The sequence below is a fragment of the Maylandia zebra genome, linkage group LG13 (genome assembly GCF_041146795.1).
Source record: "Maylandia zebra isolate NMK-2024a linkage group LG13, Mzebra_GT3a, whole genome shotgun sequence".
NCBI classification, from domain to species: Eukaryota; Metazoa; Chordata; class Actinopteri; order Cichliformes; family Cichlidae; genus Maylandia; species Maylandia zebra.
In genome coordinates, this window is record NC_135179.1 from 16,710,184 (window position 1) to 16,730,605 (window position 20,422).

Consider the following 20,422-nt stretch of genomic DNA (forward strand, 5'->3'; position numbering starts at 1 on the left):
TCACAAGAAAAACATCCAGAGCAATATTACGGAAGACTGCTTAAACTGTACCTTCCTCATCGTTCAGACCACGAACTGAAAACACCATCGTTGCCAACCTATCAGGCTTTCTATGGTGCTGGCTGTGTACAGCTACCAGGTACTGACCATCTTGAGTACGTGCAACACATTGTCAAAAGAAACAGAGAAAAATATGAGAAAAACAGTGAGGAGATCGAGAGCGCTGTTGAGGAATATGAGCAGAACAGAGGTGTGACTGACGAATGGTGTAATCTGGCACCTGAATCAGATCTCGTAAGGTTGCCACTTGTCGAACAAGAAAGAGAGCGAGACAATGAAAATGAACAGGAAGATGTGCCCGACTACAGCCGTCAGGCTGATGCTTCAACAGAAGTCAGAGCCATCAGGGAACCCCCTGCTATTGATCCCACATTGTTACGTCAGATGTTTCAGAATCTGAACAAGAAGCAAGCCTGCATATTTTATGCAGTTAGAGACTGGTGCATTAAAAGAGTCTGTGCTCTAAATCCAGAGCAGTTTTTCTTTTATATTAATGGTGGTGCTGGAACAGGAAAATCACATCTTATCAAATGCATCTACTCAGAAGCATCTAAGATACTGAGCAAAGTGCCCAGATATGCAGACGACGTTGACATATCAAAACCCACTGTCCTGTTAACTGCTTTCACTGGGACTGCAGCTTTTAACATTTCTGGAACAACACTGCATTCTCTTCTCAAGCTGCCTAGAAGCTTAAAACCTCCCATTCAGGGACTTGGCAATCAGCTGGATGAAGTCAGATCAGAACTTTTGAATGCTGAAATAATCGTCATTGACGAAGTGTCTATGGTGTCAAGACATCTGTTTGCATATGTAGATGCAAGACTCAAACAGATCAAAGGGACTCGGAGACCCTTTGGAGGCATGTCAGTCATTGCTGTCGGAGACTTCTATCAGCTACCCCCAGTGCGACAGTCTAAACCTCTCTGTGTGCACGACCCGTCCGAGATCGACCTGTGGCGGGAGCATTTTCAGATGATCACTCTGACTGAGATTATGCGTCAGAAAGATGATGTTGTCTTTGCAGAGATGCTGAACAGAATTCGTGTGAAAGGAAAGTTGGATGAGCTTTGCGAAGCAGATAGAAATTTGTTGTCACAGGCCATAACTGAACCAGCCCTTTGTCCAACTGATGCGTTGCACATTTTTGCAACTAATAAAGAAGTGGATGCACACAACTCTGCAACACTGGCTCTGCTCCACACTCATATCATTGACATCCATGCAGATGATTATAGAAAAGATCCTAGAACTGGCAGAATGGCACTTCAAGACAGACCGTTGAAAGGAGGTAAAAACGAGTTACCAGACACACTGAAAGTTGCAGAAGGAGCTCGTGTCATGCTCACCAGAAACATTGACATACAAAATGGTTTGGTTAATGGAGCTTTTGGAATACTACTTAGAGTAGTTCACTCTGAAAACGACCAACACATCATCAAGCTTGGACTTAAAATGGATAATGAGACATCTGGAAAGAATAACCGCACACCAGCAGACGACATGGTGTACATTGAGAGAGCAGAGGAGAATCTGAAGCAGAAAGGAGTGGTACGAAGACAGTTCCCAGTGAAGCTGGCCTTTGCATGTACAATACATAAGGTACAGGGTATGACAACTACATCAGCTGTTGTCTCTCTTAAGAGCATTTTTGAGCCCGGCATGGCCTACGTAGCTGTCAGTAGAGTGACGTCTCTCAGTGGACTGTATCTTCTTGATATGGAGGAGAAAAAAATATTCACCAACCCAGAAATCACTGCAGCGCTTGAGAACATGAGACAAGCCAACCTTGATGACATGATGCCTCTTCTACACGTGAGGCAAACACTGAGCAGGTCAGAGGTTTTCACCATTGTTCATCATAATACAGAGGGACTGCCAGCTCACATTAATGACATCAAAAGTCACCATGAATTGTGTCTAGCAGATGTTTTGTGCCTAACAGAAACACACCTGCGGGGCTCTTTTGTCGCAGAGAGTCTCCACTTGGAAAATTACAATTTGTTCAAACGCAACAGACACCTGTCCTACACAAACTTTCCCCAGATGGCAAACAGAAGTGGTGGTGGAGTTGCTGTTTATGTGAAAAGTGACATTCAAGTGCATGAAAAACAGTACATCCATAATGTAACTGACCTTGAATTTCTGGCTTTAAAGGTTGAAGCACCAGTCAGTGCTCTGATTGCAGTTGTATACAGACCTCCAGACTACACTCTGAGGCCATTCCTGAAAAACCTGGTAAGCCTATTAGACTCATTGGAGATCATGGACTGTCATCCCATCATAGTTTGTGGTGATTTTAATGAGAATGTTTTATCCAGTGCAAACAAACCAATCCTGGAGCTGTTTGAGTCTAGGGGATACGCACAGGTCATCACTGCCCCTACCACAGAGAAGAACACACTGCTTGACCTAATTTTCATTTCTCAGTCAGATCGATGTCTCCATTCTGGAGTCATGAAGACCTACCATAGTTACCATGACCCAGTATACTGTGTATTGTCCTGTGATGATTCATGATCTAGATCTTTGAATACAGTAAGTAATATCTATATTTTTGAATGACTTAAGAAAGTAGAGCGATATTTAAAAGTTGACGCTCTGCATTGCAGTATAATGTTTGAATTGTTTACATAAAATACAATTACATGAATTAAGTAATGATATCAGTAAAAGATGACAATTTTATTTATCACAGAAAATCTAAAATTCACTAACAGTAACCTATAAATGTCAGAAAAATCAAATATAGCAGTTTAAAATGAATAGTGTAGGCATATCCTCTCTGCAGCCAGGCTTCAACACCCTGCCAGGCTGCCCCAGTCTCACTGTGGCTGGGAGGGAGGGAGGGTGGACCAGAGGATTGCCTACACAACACATAAATGTTCAACAGCTTCTTCATTGTTTCTGAGAGAACAATAATGACTAAAGGTTGCTTTTTAAAAAAACAAACAAACAAACAAGCAAACAAACCTAATTACAGCAATAATGACAGTTAAGCCACTTTATGTGTGCCTCTATTTTGAAATACTATTTACAAAAATGTTATTATTTTGGTTTGTTATAAACTTTAAACTTTTTCAAAAGTATACGATTATATTTTTGGACAAATCTTTCGATGAAACATACATTTTTATGAGCTTTTATCATGTTTCGGCCAGTGCAATCATCAGGGTGGGTCTGGGTTGATAACTGCACATTTCTGGCCAGAAATGTTTCAGCAGTGTTACATAAGTAGTACATATGTAACACTTGCTTTCTGTTACCAGCTGATACCCTACATTTGTATAGACATTGGATGGTGTGAGGTTGGGGAGTTGAGTGGGGGGGGGGTTACGGTGGGAGCTGAGGGGGGGGGTGTTAGGTTTCCTTTTTTCTTTTTCTTTTTTAAGAGAGACACAGTCCTCCTGTGTCTTCTCCAAGCTTCACATGTAAGATCCAACAGTGTGAAGCACATAGCAGCTAGAAACTGTAATGCCACAGATCAGAGAGGCTTCATCATCACCATCTTCATCGCCGTACGATCAGAGCGTGAGACTTCACATCTGGAGCACAGGAGACATTCTGTGATAAGTCCTCCTTCTAGCTTGTCCCACAAGCAGTCGGTGAGATTTACTCACAACAAAAAGGGTTAATGACATAATTTCCATGAAAACATGTATTCATTCTTTGTAAAGTGTTTAAATTGTGTTTTCACTTGACCTTAGGAGTGTTAGAGTGTATTGTAATGTCTGTACTCAGGTGTTTCCCTCTGTGATCCATCCCCATCAGAGCTGAGACACTCAGGACTGAACAGACTGCACAGTTTCTGTGACCGAGCCTCCAAAACACCTTCTTTGAAACCACTCATGATAGAAGGGCTTCATATTTGCAGCAGCACTACTACAGGTATTCAGTTTATTACAGGATGTGTTTGTTTCTTAGGACCAGCTCTGAGTGCACACTACCTAACATATACACCTTTCTGTTTATTACAAACCAACTACTCTGGATCATACGGCCAGTTGGCAGGAATGTTGCTGCAGGAAAACATCCCTGGAGATCACCATCATTGTCAGACTGACTGTGCCTCCTCTGTGCAGTGTCAAGATCCTCTCTAAATGAGTGTGTAAGTTAACATTTTCATTATTTTATTCCCTTTGACAAGACAAGTATCACTGATATTTACATTTACAACTACATATGTTCCCGTTTTCTGCTCTTCTTTTAAAGTCCTCAGCTATCCTGCTTCTGTGCTGCTTGCCACACATCAAACACTGGCCGGATGACAGGGAGGATCCACTCTGAAGTCACTGGACGTGATGAGGATCATATGGGACTTCATAGTTTCACAGAAACATTGTGCTCTGTGATTACAGGTTTTAAATGGATACAATGACTGCCTCTCTCTGATCAACAGGCTAAAGGATTGTTTTCATTGTTAGTGCTCTGTACAATGTATGCTTATTTAATATTTCATCACAGAGCAAACCTTTATTTATTTAACATTTTTTTTTATTTTGTTTTAATGTTGAATTAACTGTGGGGATTTTTTTAAGTGGGCACTTGGGATGTCATATGACCAGAAATGTGGTAACTGGAATTCAACAGTATGGAAGAAAAAATCTGCTGAGAACGAAACACATACAAAAACCCCCAAGAAAATTCAAATTCATTCCATGTAATCCAATCTAAAACATTTTAAACTGCTGAACAGCAACACAAACAGTGTTAAAAAACAGTGTTAACAGAATGATTATGATGATTTTGTACCAAAGTTTCAGGTCACATGGCACACCTAGTGTGTAGTGTGGAGTATCAGCTGGTAAGTATAGGTTTTTTCATATTTGTGTCCTTAGAGTTTAGATAGATAAAGCCTTGTGTATAATAATTAGTCATAACCACAACTCAAAGTCAGGGACTAACTAAATTTGGGACTTTGTGTCTGAGCCCAGGTTAAAACACTGTGTAAAAAAAGCATTTAGTGGCATGGCTGAACAATGCTGTATTGATACTTATTTATCCATGTTCACAAAAAGGACTAATGTGTTTATTTGATTATTTGCATGTGTTAAACTGTGTCACCACCTTAGGCTTTCATTTGAGTTTACTCACAAATCTCTATACAGTTCTCTTTTACCACTGTGTGGACTCTGTTTACATTAAAACATAAAAAAGAATGAGTAATAAAAAGATGTGTAGACAGATCAGAAGATTAAGTAGACCGATAGAAACAGCTGTTCAGCCATGTTCTAAGAAACCAACACAATTTAAAGGTTCAGGATTGTGGTTTTAAAAGTTGAATTTTCATGTATTTCATATGTTGCTCATTATTTTTTATTTAGTTATTTAATTTAGTTATTTTTCTTTATTCTACCAGTCCTTTTCAGAAAGAAGCTGTAAAATATGACTTAAGATTTTTATGTTATTTTCTATGACATACAAAACAAATTGATGTATGTAATACTATTAAACATGATATACACATGTGTATATGTCTGAAAAACATCATGCTGTATATTAAAGTTTGTATTTTCTGCAGAATGTTTGTTCATCTTTTAAGTTCATTTCAATTAGAAGAATATGAACTTTTAATATTCATTCAGAGGTTTTCTGACTCTAAATTTTCTTTTGTCATTACTCATCTTTTTATTATTTACATTTTAAACATGCTTAGCTTTTTCCAACTTCTTCTGTGTGAACATCAGCTTTCAAAAGTTCTGCACTTTTATTTTCAGGTTAAAAATTCTGTATTTTCCAGCTCATTCAGATTTTTAACTTAACATTCAGCAATTAATTCATTTCAGTGCATACATTCAGATTCAAGCATTCACACTGCAGTTTCTTCAGAAAATGCACTTTCTAGTTCTATTTTATTATTATCTATTCCGTACGTTTTTTGAAAGCCTACTCCTTCAAAACCGTTCAACTTAGAAAAACCATTCAAACACCATTAGATTCCTATTCTTTTGGACACTGTTGCTTGTATTTTTCTCATTTTTAACATTTATATTTTTAATTTTATTCAACTTTATTCAACAAAAATTTCCCATGTATTTCAATGGGGAGACCCTTCAAATTCTCATTCAACTTACTCATTTTTAAACTCTTACTACTTCAACATACGTTCACATAGAGCCACCATTCAAACTTTAAAACGAAGACAAGACATTCAACTATTCAACTTGTATTTATCTTTTCAATATCTATTATACTTTTTCTTCAGTTCCAGTTTAAGTTTCATGATGTTTTTTCACCCGTTTCAGAGTTTATAATGGGTGTGTATGGGACGGAATGTTGGGGCTAGAGTGAGGCAGCTCAACTGCTAGAGTGAGAGGAGCAAAAAAAATTAATCTTAAAATCTTTTTTAAAACTGCTGCTGTGTCCGCAGCGTTTGCTCTACAGGTATGATTTTACCCTCAAAACGTAGCCATGGCTGTCCTCTTTCATCCAATGTGTTTACTATTGTACTAGGAGTTATGGTTCTTTCATAAATGTCACCAATGCACAGCCTCCTCCCTCCAACTCTTCCATAGACTCTAATGTTAAAATGTCTCAGAAGGTTCGTTTGAAAATCAGAAGAGCATGGTGTCTTTCCACTGTCACCACGTCCATATAATAAACTCCACAGGCATGAAAACTGAGAATTCAGTAGACTAGAAGCTGCTGTCGCTCACGGTGAAAGAATTTTGTCAATACGACTTTTACTTTTCATTTGGGAACGATTTGTTTCGGCCTGACTTTTCTGTTCATTTTAAGCAGCAAAAGTGAGGCGCATGTCTGTGTACGTGTGTATGGAGCCATTGGGTGCGGTCACTATAGCAACCAGGCTCACACCTGCCTGCTTAACGAGCTCTGCCTGCCACTGTGCCAAGATTCATCTTAAGCACTTCTCTTTCAACTGCTGCTGTGTCCACAGTGTCACAGCCATCATTTTACCCTCAAATTGTCGCCATTATTGTTCTCTTTCCAACACCGTATCTTTCAAAGCTCAGGCATTTAAACTTTTTAAACTGTGTGGATCAAAGTGGAGGGATCACATTTGAGTCATTCAGTGATTCAAAGAATATGACCTTTTAATATTCATTCAGATGTTTTCTGACTCTAAATGTTCTTTTCTCATTTCTTAGGGTTTTCTAATTTACATTTAAAACATTTTCAGTTTTTTTCCAACTCCTTCTTCTGTGTAACCTTCAGCTTTTAGCAGTTCAGCACCTTTGTTTTCAGGTTAAATTCGTTTTGTTTTTTTTGTTTTTTTTATCTCATTCAATATTTTTAACTCAAAATTCAGCAATTAATTCATTTCAGTGCATACATTCAGATTCAAGCATTCACACTGCAGTTTCTTCAGAAAATGCACTTTCTAGTTAGTGTGAATGCTTGAAAAGCATTCACAGTATTGTTCTTCTAATCTTTATTATTATTCTATTTTATTAGTGTGAATGCTTGAAAAGCATTCACAGTATTGTTATTAGTGTGAATGCTTGAAAAGCATTCACAGTATTGTTCTTCTAATCTTTATTATTATTATTTTTTCCTATTCCGTACGTTTTTCGCCGACTATCTCCTTCAAAACCGTTCAACTTAGAAAAACCATTCAAACACCATTAGATTCCTCTTCTTTTGGAATGGTGTGCTTCTATTTTTCTCATTTTTAACATTTATATTTTTAATTTTATTTAACTTTTTTCAACAAAAATTTCCCATGTATTTCAATGGGGAGACCCTTCAAATTCTCATTCAATTTACTCATTTTTAAACTCTTACTACTTCCACATACGTTGACATAGAGCCACCATTCAAACTTTAAAACGAAGACAAGACATTCAACTATTCACCTTGTATTTATCTTTTCAATATCTATTATACTTTTTCTTTAGTTCCAGTTTAAGTTTCATGATGTTTTTTCACCCGTTTCAGAGTTTATAATGGGTGTGTATGGGACGGAATGTTGGGGCTAGAGTGAGGCAGCTCAACTGCTAGAGTGAGAGGAGCAAAAAAATTAATCTTAAAATATTTTTTAAAACTGCTGCTGTGTCCGCAGCGTTTGCTCTACAGGTATGATTTTACCCTCAAAACGTAGCCATCGCTGTCCTCTTTCATCCAATGTGTTTACTATTGTCCTAGGTGTTATGGTTCTTTCATAAATGTCACCAATGCACAGCCTCCTCCCTCCAACTCTTCCATAGACTCTAATGTTAAAATGGCTCAGAAGGTTCGTTTGAAAATCAGAAGAGCATGGTGTCTTTCCACTGTCACCACGTCCATATAATAAACTCCACAGACATGAAAACTGAGAATTTGGTAGACTAGACATTGCTGTCGCTCACAGTGAAAGAATTTTGTCAATACGACTTTTACTTTTCATTTGGGAACGATTTGTTTCGGCCTGACTTTTCTGTTCATTTTAAGCAGCAAAAGTGAGGTGCATGTCTGTGTCGTGTGTATGGAGCCATTGGGTGCAGTCACTATAGCAACCAGGCTCACACCTGCCTGCTTAACGAGCTCTGCCTGCCACTGTGCCAAGATTCATATTAAACACTTCTCTTTCAACTGCTGCTGTGTCCACAGTGTCACAGCCATCATTTTACCCTCAAAACGTCGCCATCGTTGTTCTTTTTCCAACATCTTGTCTTTCAAAGCTCAGAGATGTAAACTTTTTAAACTGTGTGGGTCCAAGTGGAGGGATCACATTTTAGTCATTCAGTGATTCAAAGAATATGACCTTTTAATATTCTTTCAGATGTTTTCTGACTCTAAATGTTCTTTTTCTAATTTACAATTAAAACATTTTCAGCTTTTTTCCAACTTCTTCTTCTGTGTAACCTTCAGCTTTTAGCAGTTCAGCACCTTTGTTTTCAGGTTAAATTCGTTTTTTTTTTTGTTTTTTTTTAATCTCATTCAATATTTTTAACTCAAAATTCAGCAATTAATTCATTTCAGTGCATACATTCAGATTCAAGCATTCACACTGCAGTTTCTTCAGAAAATGCACTTTCTAGTTCTAATCTTTATTATTATTATTTTTTCCTATTCCGTACGTTTTTCGCCGACTATCTCCTTCAAAACCGTTCAACTTAGAAAAACCATTCAAACACCATTAGATTCCTCTTCTTTTGGAATGGTGTGCTTCTATTTTTCTCATTTTTAACATTTATATTTTTAATTTTATTCAACTTTATTCAACAAAAATTTCCCATGTATTTCAATGGGGAGACCCTTCAAATTCTCATTCAACTTACTCATTTTTAAACTCTTACTACTTCAACATACGTTCACATAGAGCCACCATTCAAACTTTAAAACGAAGACAAGACATTCAACTATTCAACTTGTATTTATCTTTTCAATATCTATTATACTTTTTCTTCAGTTCCAGTTTAAGTTTCATGATGTTTTTTCACCCGTTTCAAAATTTATAATGGGTGTGTATGGGACGGAATGTTGGGGCTAGAGTGAGACAGCTCAACTGCTAGAGTGAGAGGAGCAAAAAAAATTAATCTTAAAATCTTTTTTAAAACTGCTGCTGTGTCCGCAGCGTTTGCTCTACAGGTATGATTTTACCCTCAAAACGTAGCCATGGCTGTCCTCTTTCATCCAATGTGTTTACTATTGTCCTAGGTGTTATGGTTCTTTCGTAAATGTCACCAATGCACAGCCTCCTCCCTCCAACTCTTCCATAGACTCTAATGTTAAAATGGCTCAGAAGGTTCGTTTGAAAATCAGAAGAGCATGGTGTCTTTCCACTGTCACCACGTCCATATAATAAGCTCCACAGGCATGAAAACTGAGAATTAGGTAGACTAGACATTGCTGTCGCTCACGGTGAAAGAATTTTGTCAATACGACTTTTACTTTTCATTTGGGAGCGATTTGTTTCGGCCTGACTTTTCTGTTCATTTTAAGCAGCAAAAGTGAGGTGCATGTCTGTGTGCGTGTGTATGGAGCCATTGGGTGCGGTCACTATAGCAACCAGGCTCACACCTGCCTGCTTAACGAGCTCTCTCTGCCACTCTGCCAAAATTCATCTTAAACACTTCTCTTTCAACTGCTGCTGTGTCCACAGTGTTAAAGCCATCATTTTACCCTCAAAACGTCGCCATCGTTGTTCTCTTTCCAACATCTTGTCTTTCAAAGCTCACACTTTTAAATTTTTTAAACTGTGTGGATCCAAGCGGAGGGATCACATTTTAGTCATTCAGTGATTCAAAGAATATTAACTTTTAATATTCTTTCAGATGTTTTCTGACTCTAAATGTTCTTTTCTCATTTCTTAGGTTTTTCTAATTTACAATTAAAACATTTTCAGTTTTTTTCCAACTCCTTCTTCTGTGTAACCTTCAGCTTTTAGCAGTTCAGCACTTTTGTTTTCAGGTTAAATTCGGGTTTTTTTTTTTATCTCATTCAAGATTTTTAACTTAAATTCAGTAATTAATTCATTTCAGTGCATACATTCAGATTCAAGCATTCACACTGCAGTTTCTTCAGAAAATGCACTTTCTAGTTAGTGTGAATGCTTGAAAAGCATTCACAGTATTGTTCTTCTAATCTTTATTATTATTCTATTTTATTAGTGTGAATGCTTGAAAAGCATTCACAGTATTGTTATTCGAATCTTTATTATTATTCTATTTTATTATTATCTATTCCGTACGTTTTTTGAAAGCCTACTCCTTCAAAACCATTCAACTTAGAAAAACCATTCAAACACCGTTAGATTCCTATTCTTTTGGACATGATTGCTTGTATTTTTCTCATTTTTAACATTTATATTTTTAATTTTATTCAACTTTATTCAACAAAAATTTCCCATGTATTTCAATGGGGAGACCCTTCAAATTCTCATTCAACTTACTCATTTTTAAACTCTTACTACTTCAACATACGTTCCCATAGAGCCACCATTCAAACTTTAAAACGAAGACAAGACATTCAACTATTCAACTTGTATTTATCTTTTCAATATCTATTATACTTTTTCTTCAGTTCCAGTTTAAGTTTCATGATGTTTTTTCACCCGTTTCAGAGTTTATAATGGGTGTGTATGGGACGGAATGTTGGGGCTAGAGTGAGGCAGCTCAACTGCTAGAGTGAGAGGAGCAAAAAAATTAATCTTAAAATCTTTTTTAAAACTGCTGCTGTGTCCACAGCGTTTGCTCTACAGGTATGATTTTACCCTCAAAACGTAGCCATGGCTGTCCTCTTTCATCCAATGTGTTTACTATTGTACTAGGTGTTATGGTTCTTTCATAAATGTCACCAATGCACAGCCTCCTCCCTCCAACTCTTCCATAGACTCTAATGTTAAAACGGCTCAGAAGGTTGGTTTGAAAATCAGAAGAGCATGGTGTTTTTACACTGTCACCACGTCCATATAATAAACTCCACAGGCATGAAAACTGAGAATTAGGTAGACTAGACATTGCTGCCGCTCACGGTGAAAGAATTTCGTCAATACGACCTATACTTTTCATTTGGGAGCGATTTGTTTCAGCCTGACTTTTCTGTTCATTTTAAGCAGCAAAAGTGAGGCGCATGTCTGTGTACGTGTGTATGGAGCCATTGGGTGCGGTCACTATAGCAACCAGGCTCACACCTGCCTGCTTAACGAGCTCTGCCTGCCACTGTACCAAGATTCATCTTTAGCACTTCTCTTTCAACTGCTGCTGTGTCCACAGTGTTACAGCCATCATTTTACCCTCAAATTGTCGCCATTATTGTTCTCTTTCCAACACCGTATCTTTCAAAGCTCAGGCATTTAAACTTTTTAAACTGTGTGGGTCCAAGTGGAGGGATCACATTTTAGTCATTCAGTGATTCAAAGAATATGACCTTTTAATATTCTTTCAGATGTTTTCTGACTCTAAATGTTCTTTTCTCATTTCTTAGGTTTTTCTAATTTACAATTAAAACATTTTCAGCTTTTTTTCCAACTTCTTCTTCTGTGTAACCTTCAGCTTTTAGCAGTTCAGCACTTTTGTTTTCAGGTTAAATTCGGGTTTTTTTTTTTTTATCTCATTCAAGATTTTTAACTTAAATTCAGTAATTAATTCATTTCAGTGCATACATTCAGATTCAAGCATTCACACTGCAGTTTCTTCAGAAAATGCACTTTCTAGTTATTATTATTATATTTTATCTATTCCGTACGTTTTTTGTAATCCTACAACTTCAAAACCGTTCAACTTAGAAAAACCATTCAAACACCGTTAGATTCCTATTCTTTTGGACAACACTGCTTCTATTTTTCATATTTTTAACATTTATATTTTTAATTTTATTCAACTTTATTCAACAAAAATTTATAATGTATTTCAATGGGGAGACCCTTCAAATCCTCATTCAACTTACTCATTTTTAAACTCTTACTACTTCCACATACATTGACATAGAGCCACCATTCAAACTTTAAAACGAAGACAAGACATTCAACTATTCAACTTGTATTTATCTTTTCAATATCTATTATACTTTTTCTTCAGTTCCAGTTTAAGTTTCATGATGTTTTTTCACCCGTTTCAGAGTTTATAATGGGTGTGTATGGGACGGAATGTTGGGGCTAGAGTGAGGCAGCTCAACTGCTAGAGTGAGAGGAGCAAAAAAATAAATCTTAAAATCTTTTTTAAAACTGCTGCTGTGTCCGCAGCGTTTGCTCTACAGGTATGATTTTACCCTCAAAACGTAGCCATGGCTGTCCTCTTTCATCCAATGTGTTTACTATTGTACTAGGTGTTGTGGTTCTTTCATAAATGTCACCAATGCACAGCCTCCTCCCTCCAACTCTTCCATAGACTCTAATGTTAAAATGGCTCAGAAGGTTCGTTTGAAAATCAGAAGAGCATGGTGTCTTTCCACTGTCACCACGTCCATATAATAATCTCCACAGGCATGAAAACTGAGAATTAGGTAGACTAGACATTGCTGTCGCTCACGGTGAAAGAATTTTGTCAATACGACTTTTACTTTTCATTTGGGAGCGATTTGTTTCGGCCTGACTTTTCTGTTCATTTTAAGCAGCAAAAGTGAGGTGCATGTCTGTGTGCGTGTGTATGGAGCCATTGGGTGCGGTCACTATAGCAACCAGGCTCACACCTGCCTGCTTAACGAGCTCTGCCTGCCACTCTGCCAAAATTCATCTTAAACACTTCTCTTTCAACTGCTGCTGTGTCCACAGTGTTAAAGCCATCATTTTACCCTCAAATTGTCGCCATCGTTGTTCTTTTTCCAACACCATATCTTTCAAAGCTCAGAGATGTAAACTTTTTAAACTGTGTGGGTCCAAGTGGAGGGATCACATTTGAGTCATTCAGTGATTCAAAGAATATGACCTTTTAATATTCATTCAGATGTTTTCTGACTCTAAATGTTCTTTTCTCATTTCTTAGGGTTTTCTAATTTACATTTAAAACATTTTCAGTTTTTTTCCAACTCCTTCTGTGTAACCTTCAGCTTTTAGCAGTTCAGCACCTTTGTTTTCAGGTTAAATTCGGTTTTTTTTTTTGTTTTTTTTTAATCTCATTCAATATTTTTAACTCAAAATTCAGCAATTAATTCATTTCAGTGCATACATTCAGATTCAAGCATTCACACTGCAGTTTCTTCAGAAAATGCACTTTCTAGTTAACAGTTAAGCCTCTATTATACTGTGTAACATGTTCCAAAGTAACTTGTTACTGTACTCACATCACATTTTTCAGTTACACCGTAACAATTTACTGCATCAACTTCGGTAATAACAAAACAGTTACAATTATGTTGTTATTTTGTGACTTGCGTTACTGAGGCTCTTCACTTATTTGCATCACGAGCTGATTGCACATTTACAATCAGCTGACATTAGTTTGTGTGCACAGAGGAGAATAGACACTTATTTTTACTGCGTGAAAAGATAAGAGTATAACAATAAGATAAGAGTGTCCAGAACAGAAAGAGTAGGCTGCTAGCACAACATCGTCTATTTGCAAGCATCTGCACAGATCGCTAGCTTTGCGTTTGCATGCTAAGAACCTCGAGTGACGTTAAAGTTGTTAAAGTTAACTGTATGTCAACCCCAAACCAGCAGCCAGAGCCTGATCTTCAGCAGGTAAAAAAGGCAGCGATGAGCAGTCAGGCTTGTAGTAATATGGCCCCCATTTAAAGTCACAAAGCAATTATGTTTTTTGAGTATCAACCCAAGACCTGATGGCCAAGTAGCTGTTCCTGTTATGCTTCTTTGAAATCCACTTGAAGCCCACTGCCTGGGGGACATGCGTACTTGTTGCATTGTAATGGAGATTCTCTGCAGACAAGTCCACACAGTCACAAAAAACAGGCAGGCACACAGACTTTCGCATGGACTGATGCAAAAATTATGTCACTCAGACCCTAGCAGACTTAGACGAGCACGAATAATCTAGGCTTTAGGTATGTTAATGACATCCAAGGAAGTGCAGTGACAAGATGAAAGTCATCTACGTAAGCAGTTCTAATATTATGGATACAAGTTAAATTCCCACTGACGTAGTCTGACACAGGGAACAGAGGACAGAACGCTGCAATTGGCCCATTCTGCACCACCACATTCTGAGTAAACGCTGCACTTATAAATATGCACGCCTGCACTCAAAATGCATGTGGAATCTGCTCAAATATCAATCACACTAAGCAGAAACTAAAGGGAGCTGAACTGATGGCCTTCTCTGCGCAACTAGAACACAACAGACTGAAGCACACCGGTTGGTGAAAGAAAGGAGAGTGCGTTGACAAGGTAAGTGGCAGTGTGCATCACAGAGTGACAGACACTGACAGACACTGACGGAGAAAGTGAGGTCAGGTCTGGACCATGGGAGATATTTAAGGCCAGTTGCCATGACACGAGAGTTGGGGTCATAACTCACTCTGTCTGTCCACCGTGTTTTATGGAGTGGGACAGAAACTCCCCCTCCAATAACACTGGCCTATGTCCTAGGCTGCTGTACACAGAACAAGCTGCTGACTGGGCACTTTGAGCCTGCTCAACTTGTCAACAAAAGGTCTGTTGTCTCCCGCTCTCTTACTCCCTCTTTCAATCACCCTCCTCTATCTTTCTGACGCGTCCTTTTATTTAAGTGTGCAGAGAAATGAAACCACTCAGTGGGGGAAAGAAATATAATGGGTCATAGAAAGAGAAAGTTAAAGGAAATAGATTGTGACTCAGAAAAGGACAATAAAGGAACAAAAACCAAAACCACTGATAAAGCAAAGGCAAACAGACAGCAGAAGAAGATTGTGGATGTTGCATCCTGTCAGGAGATTTGTGTTACCCTCCTCTTGCAGTGTGTTTAAATCACTGTCAGACTCTGAAAAGAGTGGGGGGTGTGCAGGTGCATCTTTTCTACTACACTTTTCTTTCATCTTTTCTACTACACTTTTCTTTAGGTACGTCACTGTTGGTATAATGCAAAATAAGGCACAAAAAAACAAAACAAAACAAAACAGCATGATTGTTGCCATTGCATGAATTTATGAAATTCATTCAGTTTCATTTAAAAGCCAAAACAATATTCTAAGGGAATCTTTGCCGTTTAATGAGAGGTAAAAATGTTGTCAAAAATCAGGAAGCCAGACTTGGTCCCCCCAGCACACAGATGCGCAAAAACAGGCTAAATAATGAATGTGTTTGCGTGTTCTCTACAGCAAATGTGCTGCAGGTTGCCACTGAAACACTTATAATTTACAGAGCCCGAGCTTTAAAGAATACAGTACTTATGCGTGCATCTGTATGTTTTTCCTTTGGGCTGAGGATGCTTCTTTGGATGATTTCGTGTGTGTGTGTGTGTGTGTGTGTGTGTGTGTGTGTGTGTGTGTGTGTGTGTGTATAGAGGCTCAGCTGGCACAGGAGGCACATCTGAGAACAAAAGCAGGCAGGCAGCCTGAGAGGAAAACAAGTTGAGAGCAGGTTGCTATCAGCAAGACTCATCACACTCATATTCTCTCTTTTTACACACCCTGCATTGTTCACAGATACACCGCAGCTTTGAGGATTTCATCCATATGTGCTTTTTCTACCAGATTCTTTGCCTGAAGGTGCTCCGTGAGCAGCTTGTCTTCAGTCTCTTGCAAGTATGGCTAAAACATGGTAATCGCATCATCCGAATTACTATATTAAAAGATAATAAAGAGCACATTAAAGAGAAGCACAACACTTGAGTCAAAGCAGAGGGAGTCAAAAGCGTGACAGCTAATAAAGAGGACTGTAGAAGTACGATAAAGCGCGTCTCACAGAGAGAATTTATACCAGAGAGAGGAGAGCAGGCCCTAATCCTTTGTTGAATAACCACAGGCTGACAAGCCAGACTCACCATTTGTGCTTGCATTCTCCTAATACAAGGCAGGTCAGCTCTGAGGCCCGGTGTTATGATCTATAAAGGTGAGCAAGTGAAGAAAAACCCAAATCCAGACTGCCAAGTACTGCCAACAGCAAACAGACCAGACCAGACCAGACTCTCAGCTGCTCACAGAAACACAGTGAATGTGTTTCTTAGCATGTCAGCAGGTGTGTTATTCTGCAGCAGCAACAGTCAATACAAGGAAGTAATCAAGCTTAAGGAAGCATTAGTGATCCAGTCAGCAGAGCAGCAAGACCAAATCAGCATTACCTGCTAAGATCTACTTGCTGGTAGTAAAGTGAGGCGTGCTACAACTTGGCAGCCGTAAACTATGGACACAACTGTAGCCGTTTCACACAGGGTGGCTTCAAAATTATTCAACATTGCCTGCATTGCATTGCATTTAATGTGAAATGTATCAAAAGCCAAGCATGGTGCTGCATCTCTTCCCCAGATTTGGATCTCAAGGCTCATCCTGCATTCAGGCCCTCGGGGCATGACACTGTTTGTAAGCCACTGGCTTCAGTCATTCAGACAAAGTAAAACAGGCAAAACTAGATGAGGCTTTTACACTTGGTTGCCCTTTGTCTCCATGCAACAACAACCCACACCGCTGAAGAGGAGGGCACTTGCTGTGAGGACAGAGGCCAAATGAAATGAATGCAATGAATAAACTCTGATTAAAAATACAGCATTAATGCACAACTGGAGAAAAAAAAAAATCAGTCCTTGTTAGAATAAAAGCATGGTTTGCTCCCCCAAAAGGGGAGTGTGGCCTGATGCAGACCAATCCATTTAGGCATGGGCAGGCTGCATGCACACATCACGCACAAGGTACAGACCAACATGTGAGTGGTACACCCGTTGTCATGGAAACAACTCGGATTAATCTAATGTACCATAGCCATCGCATGCCACTAACAACACATGAGAATTTGTGGTGGTTATTAGGTGGTCTGACTTTATTTAAACAGAACACTGATATCAACACTTAAAATATTCTGAGGCTATAGCAACTCAATCGAATTCTACACTATTGTAATGATTTTTATTGGACTGTAGAGTAGAGAGAGGGCATAATGGCGAGCAATGACAAAAGTCCTTAGTCCTTGCTTGTGCATTATTTCTCCAGCCTGCAGTTTAAAGATCAAGGCTAGTGCTTTATATTCTGCACATTTAACAGCACAAAAATTTGCACATTGCCATTAGTTCTTACAAATTTCACAGCATGCATAAAGGAGCACTGCTGCAACCCCCCTCTACAACCTCTTCCCGTTCACCTTTCTCATGGCAAAGCAAGCTTCCAGCTTGAGTATTGTGTAGCTATCCACACACACGGTTTCTTCTGAGAGACCACCCAGATTGTCGCTGCTTACAGTAAGTAGTACTCATTTATAGATTCAAGTGAAGACCCGTTCAGGAGAACTGAGAGTCTCAGCTCTTACCGGTGGAGTGGTCCACAGGTCCTCCCCCGTTGTTCCCGAACAGAGCAGCATACAGGTCAGGGTATGCCTTCTCCAGGGCCACACACAGGTCGAGGAAATGGTCGCTCTCCTTGTTCATCAGCATCTTCAAAAGGTGGTCGACTTTCTCGGCGCTGGACGAACAGTTCTGGTCCAGCTCGAACCTGTCGAGTTGACTCAAAGTACCGGAAACTATCAGCAGCTCGATCACACGGTCCGCATCTGTTATGGACTCCAATAAGTTCTGGTGACACTGGTCTAGCAACTCTTTGTGCTTTGGCTCCATTGCTATCCGCTGTAGTTCCGTAGCTTCCCAGCTAACCTCAGACGGCCAAGTGGATGCAATATCCTTCCCGATCAAAAGTACTGAGCGATTATTGAACTTAACTTGTAGCGGCTTGCAGAACTTCGCCGGAGCCACCACGGCATTAGGTTGCACGGGAGAACAATTTTTATAGCATACTGAAAAAGGCACAAGAAGCCATATTTGTTGCCCAAGGCTGTTGACTGCACTAAACAGCGATACATTTTTCCATCTTACCAACGTGTGGCGCTTCTCGTCGTTTTTCGTTCCCTTTCAGAGTACGCTTTAACCGAACACATTTTCCTCTTTTTATGTATCATTTCATGCGCCTTTTGCTGACTCAACTGCTGGGAAAACTCACGTAACTCCGCCGCTGCTGCCCAGTTACACTGTATCCTCCGCCATGTCTGAGCAACTCAGCAGCTGCTGCTCGCTGTCAATCAACGGTCCGCTCGGTGACCATATAAGGCAAAATGAGGCGGGGAAGACGCGACGACACGCCCATTTTTTCAATGGGCGTACACATCATCCCCGTACTACGTCGAAAATCCCAGGTGGAAAAAAATCACAACGAACAGAATGAAAATATTAAATAATAATATTAAAAATATCGACATGGCGGTAAAGAACCACAAATGCTGCACTTCTACCCAAAGGGGGAACGTTCTAATTTGTATTCTTATTACAGTACTGTAATAAGAATACAAATTAGAACTACTAGTTAGTATATACATACTAGTTAGTTAGTATACATTTATATATTCCTATTTTGAGTATGTATATTATTAATATTCATATAGAGATTTATTTGTTATATCTACAGTAAATGCCATATATTCTATTTCTGTATCACGGATTTTTGCATCATGACAACAAGACAAATATGTGCAAAAACCTGTGGACAAACTTGCCAACAACAATAAATAAATTCTGATTCTGATTCTTTAATAAGATTTAATACGATTTTGCAGTTTGAAGCCATTGTTATACTTTTTACTGCAGTAAGTGTAAATTGAACTCTACTAAGTCAGATTTTACTGATGCAGTCTCTATCAACCGGCACAAAACGACAGTGTGTTGCTAATTACATGATAATTATTTACGTAATGCAAGGCTTTGTGATGGAGGATGTTCTTGCTAGTTTTACCTAAAGCATATATCTTTCCTCAGTGTGAATCATCTCCTATGTCACCACAGTGCATGAGATGAATTTGAGAGCTAAAAAAAAAGAGATGTTGCCAAAAATAGGCTGGTTGATAAACCGGGTGATATTAATTCATTATTCTAATCTTTGGATTTAACACTGACACATCAAATCAGCAGAGCTTCATGCTAATCCTCACTGACTACATTAGGAATTTTATTTTGGAAGAAATGTTAAAGCAGTGATAAAAACATAGGGATTTTTATCTTGCCCTTGCATAATGCTGCTGCTGCTGAAGCCACATTATGCGCCCTGCTTCGAAAACCAAGCCGCACTGCAACCAGTTTTACTCTGCGCGCTAAGTATGTGTGCAGGATTAGGCAGAAGAGGGCAAAACGCCATTTGTGAACGTATATGCGGTGACAAATGATATGTGTATTTGACTAGGCTTTGTGAAATGCAGTGTGATGATGATGGATGCACTCTGCCTCTAGTCTACAGATGAATAAAGACTGCTGGCACAGAGGCAAGCATCTGCGGGCATACCTCTCAAACCGTGACCTTATTCATGCATGCACTGAATCTCATTGTGACATCGCCTCCAAACCCACACCTCCTCCTTTCTGTCTATCTGCCATGCTGGCTCCATAGCTTGTGCAACCATGTGCTATCCCTTTAGATGAAAAATTAATTACAATTCATTCATATCAAAGGGAAGCAGGTCCCTAGTGCTGACACTGATTGGACAATTGTGTCTGTATCCTACTTCCGAGGACAACCCATTTAAATATAGAAGACAGCCTGATCCTTTTTATCTTGGGGGTATGAATGAGTTTATTATTTAGACTACAAGGGTGGTGCTTGTGGCTGTCTGATAATTTACTGAATTTTATTAAACAAATTATACGTCAGGCAGCTCAGATCACAGCAGATAATAGCTTTATCTTTTATTGAAAAGACTGTCAACAAGTATATCCATCACCGATCCCGGTCAAATTGTCTCAAATGGAGACAACAAATCATTTTCGCGTATTTTTTCTTTTCTTTTTTTATTATCAGCTTCGCTGTCTCAGCTGAGAGTAACAAAGCAATTGGTTTATTAGACACTTACTTCTCACACTAATTT

General features: G+C 38.8%; 1 protein-coding gene and 1 long non-coding RNA gene across 4 annotated transcripts in view; one reads left to right on the forward strand and one right to left on the reverse strand.

Annotated features, from left to right (window-relative positions):
- dlg5a (discs, large homolog 5a (Drosophila)) overlaps nucleotides 1-18,570 on the reverse strand; it is a 104,809-nt gene extending 86,239 nt beyond the window's left edge. For all 3 annotated transcript variants that reach the window (XM_004551625.5, XM_012919247.4, XM_004551624.5), the window contains exon 1: nucleotides 17,831-18,570. In XM_004551625.5, the coding sequence (XP_004551682.1) occupies nucleotides 17,831-18,134 (304 nt within the window). In that variant the 5' untranslated portion in view covers nucleotides 18,135-18,570. The remainder of the gene's footprint in view (nucleotides 1-17,830) is intronic.
- On the forward strand, nucleotides 3,417-5,530 carry LOC112433706 (uncharacterized). Its single transcript, XR_013101362.1, has 3 exons — nucleotides 3,417-3,948; nucleotides 4,065-4,168; nucleotides 4,273-5,530. It is a non-coding gene; the product is annotated as an uncharacterized LOC112433706 (long non-coding RNA).
- Nucleotides 18,571-20,422: the final 1,852 nt, after the last annotated feature.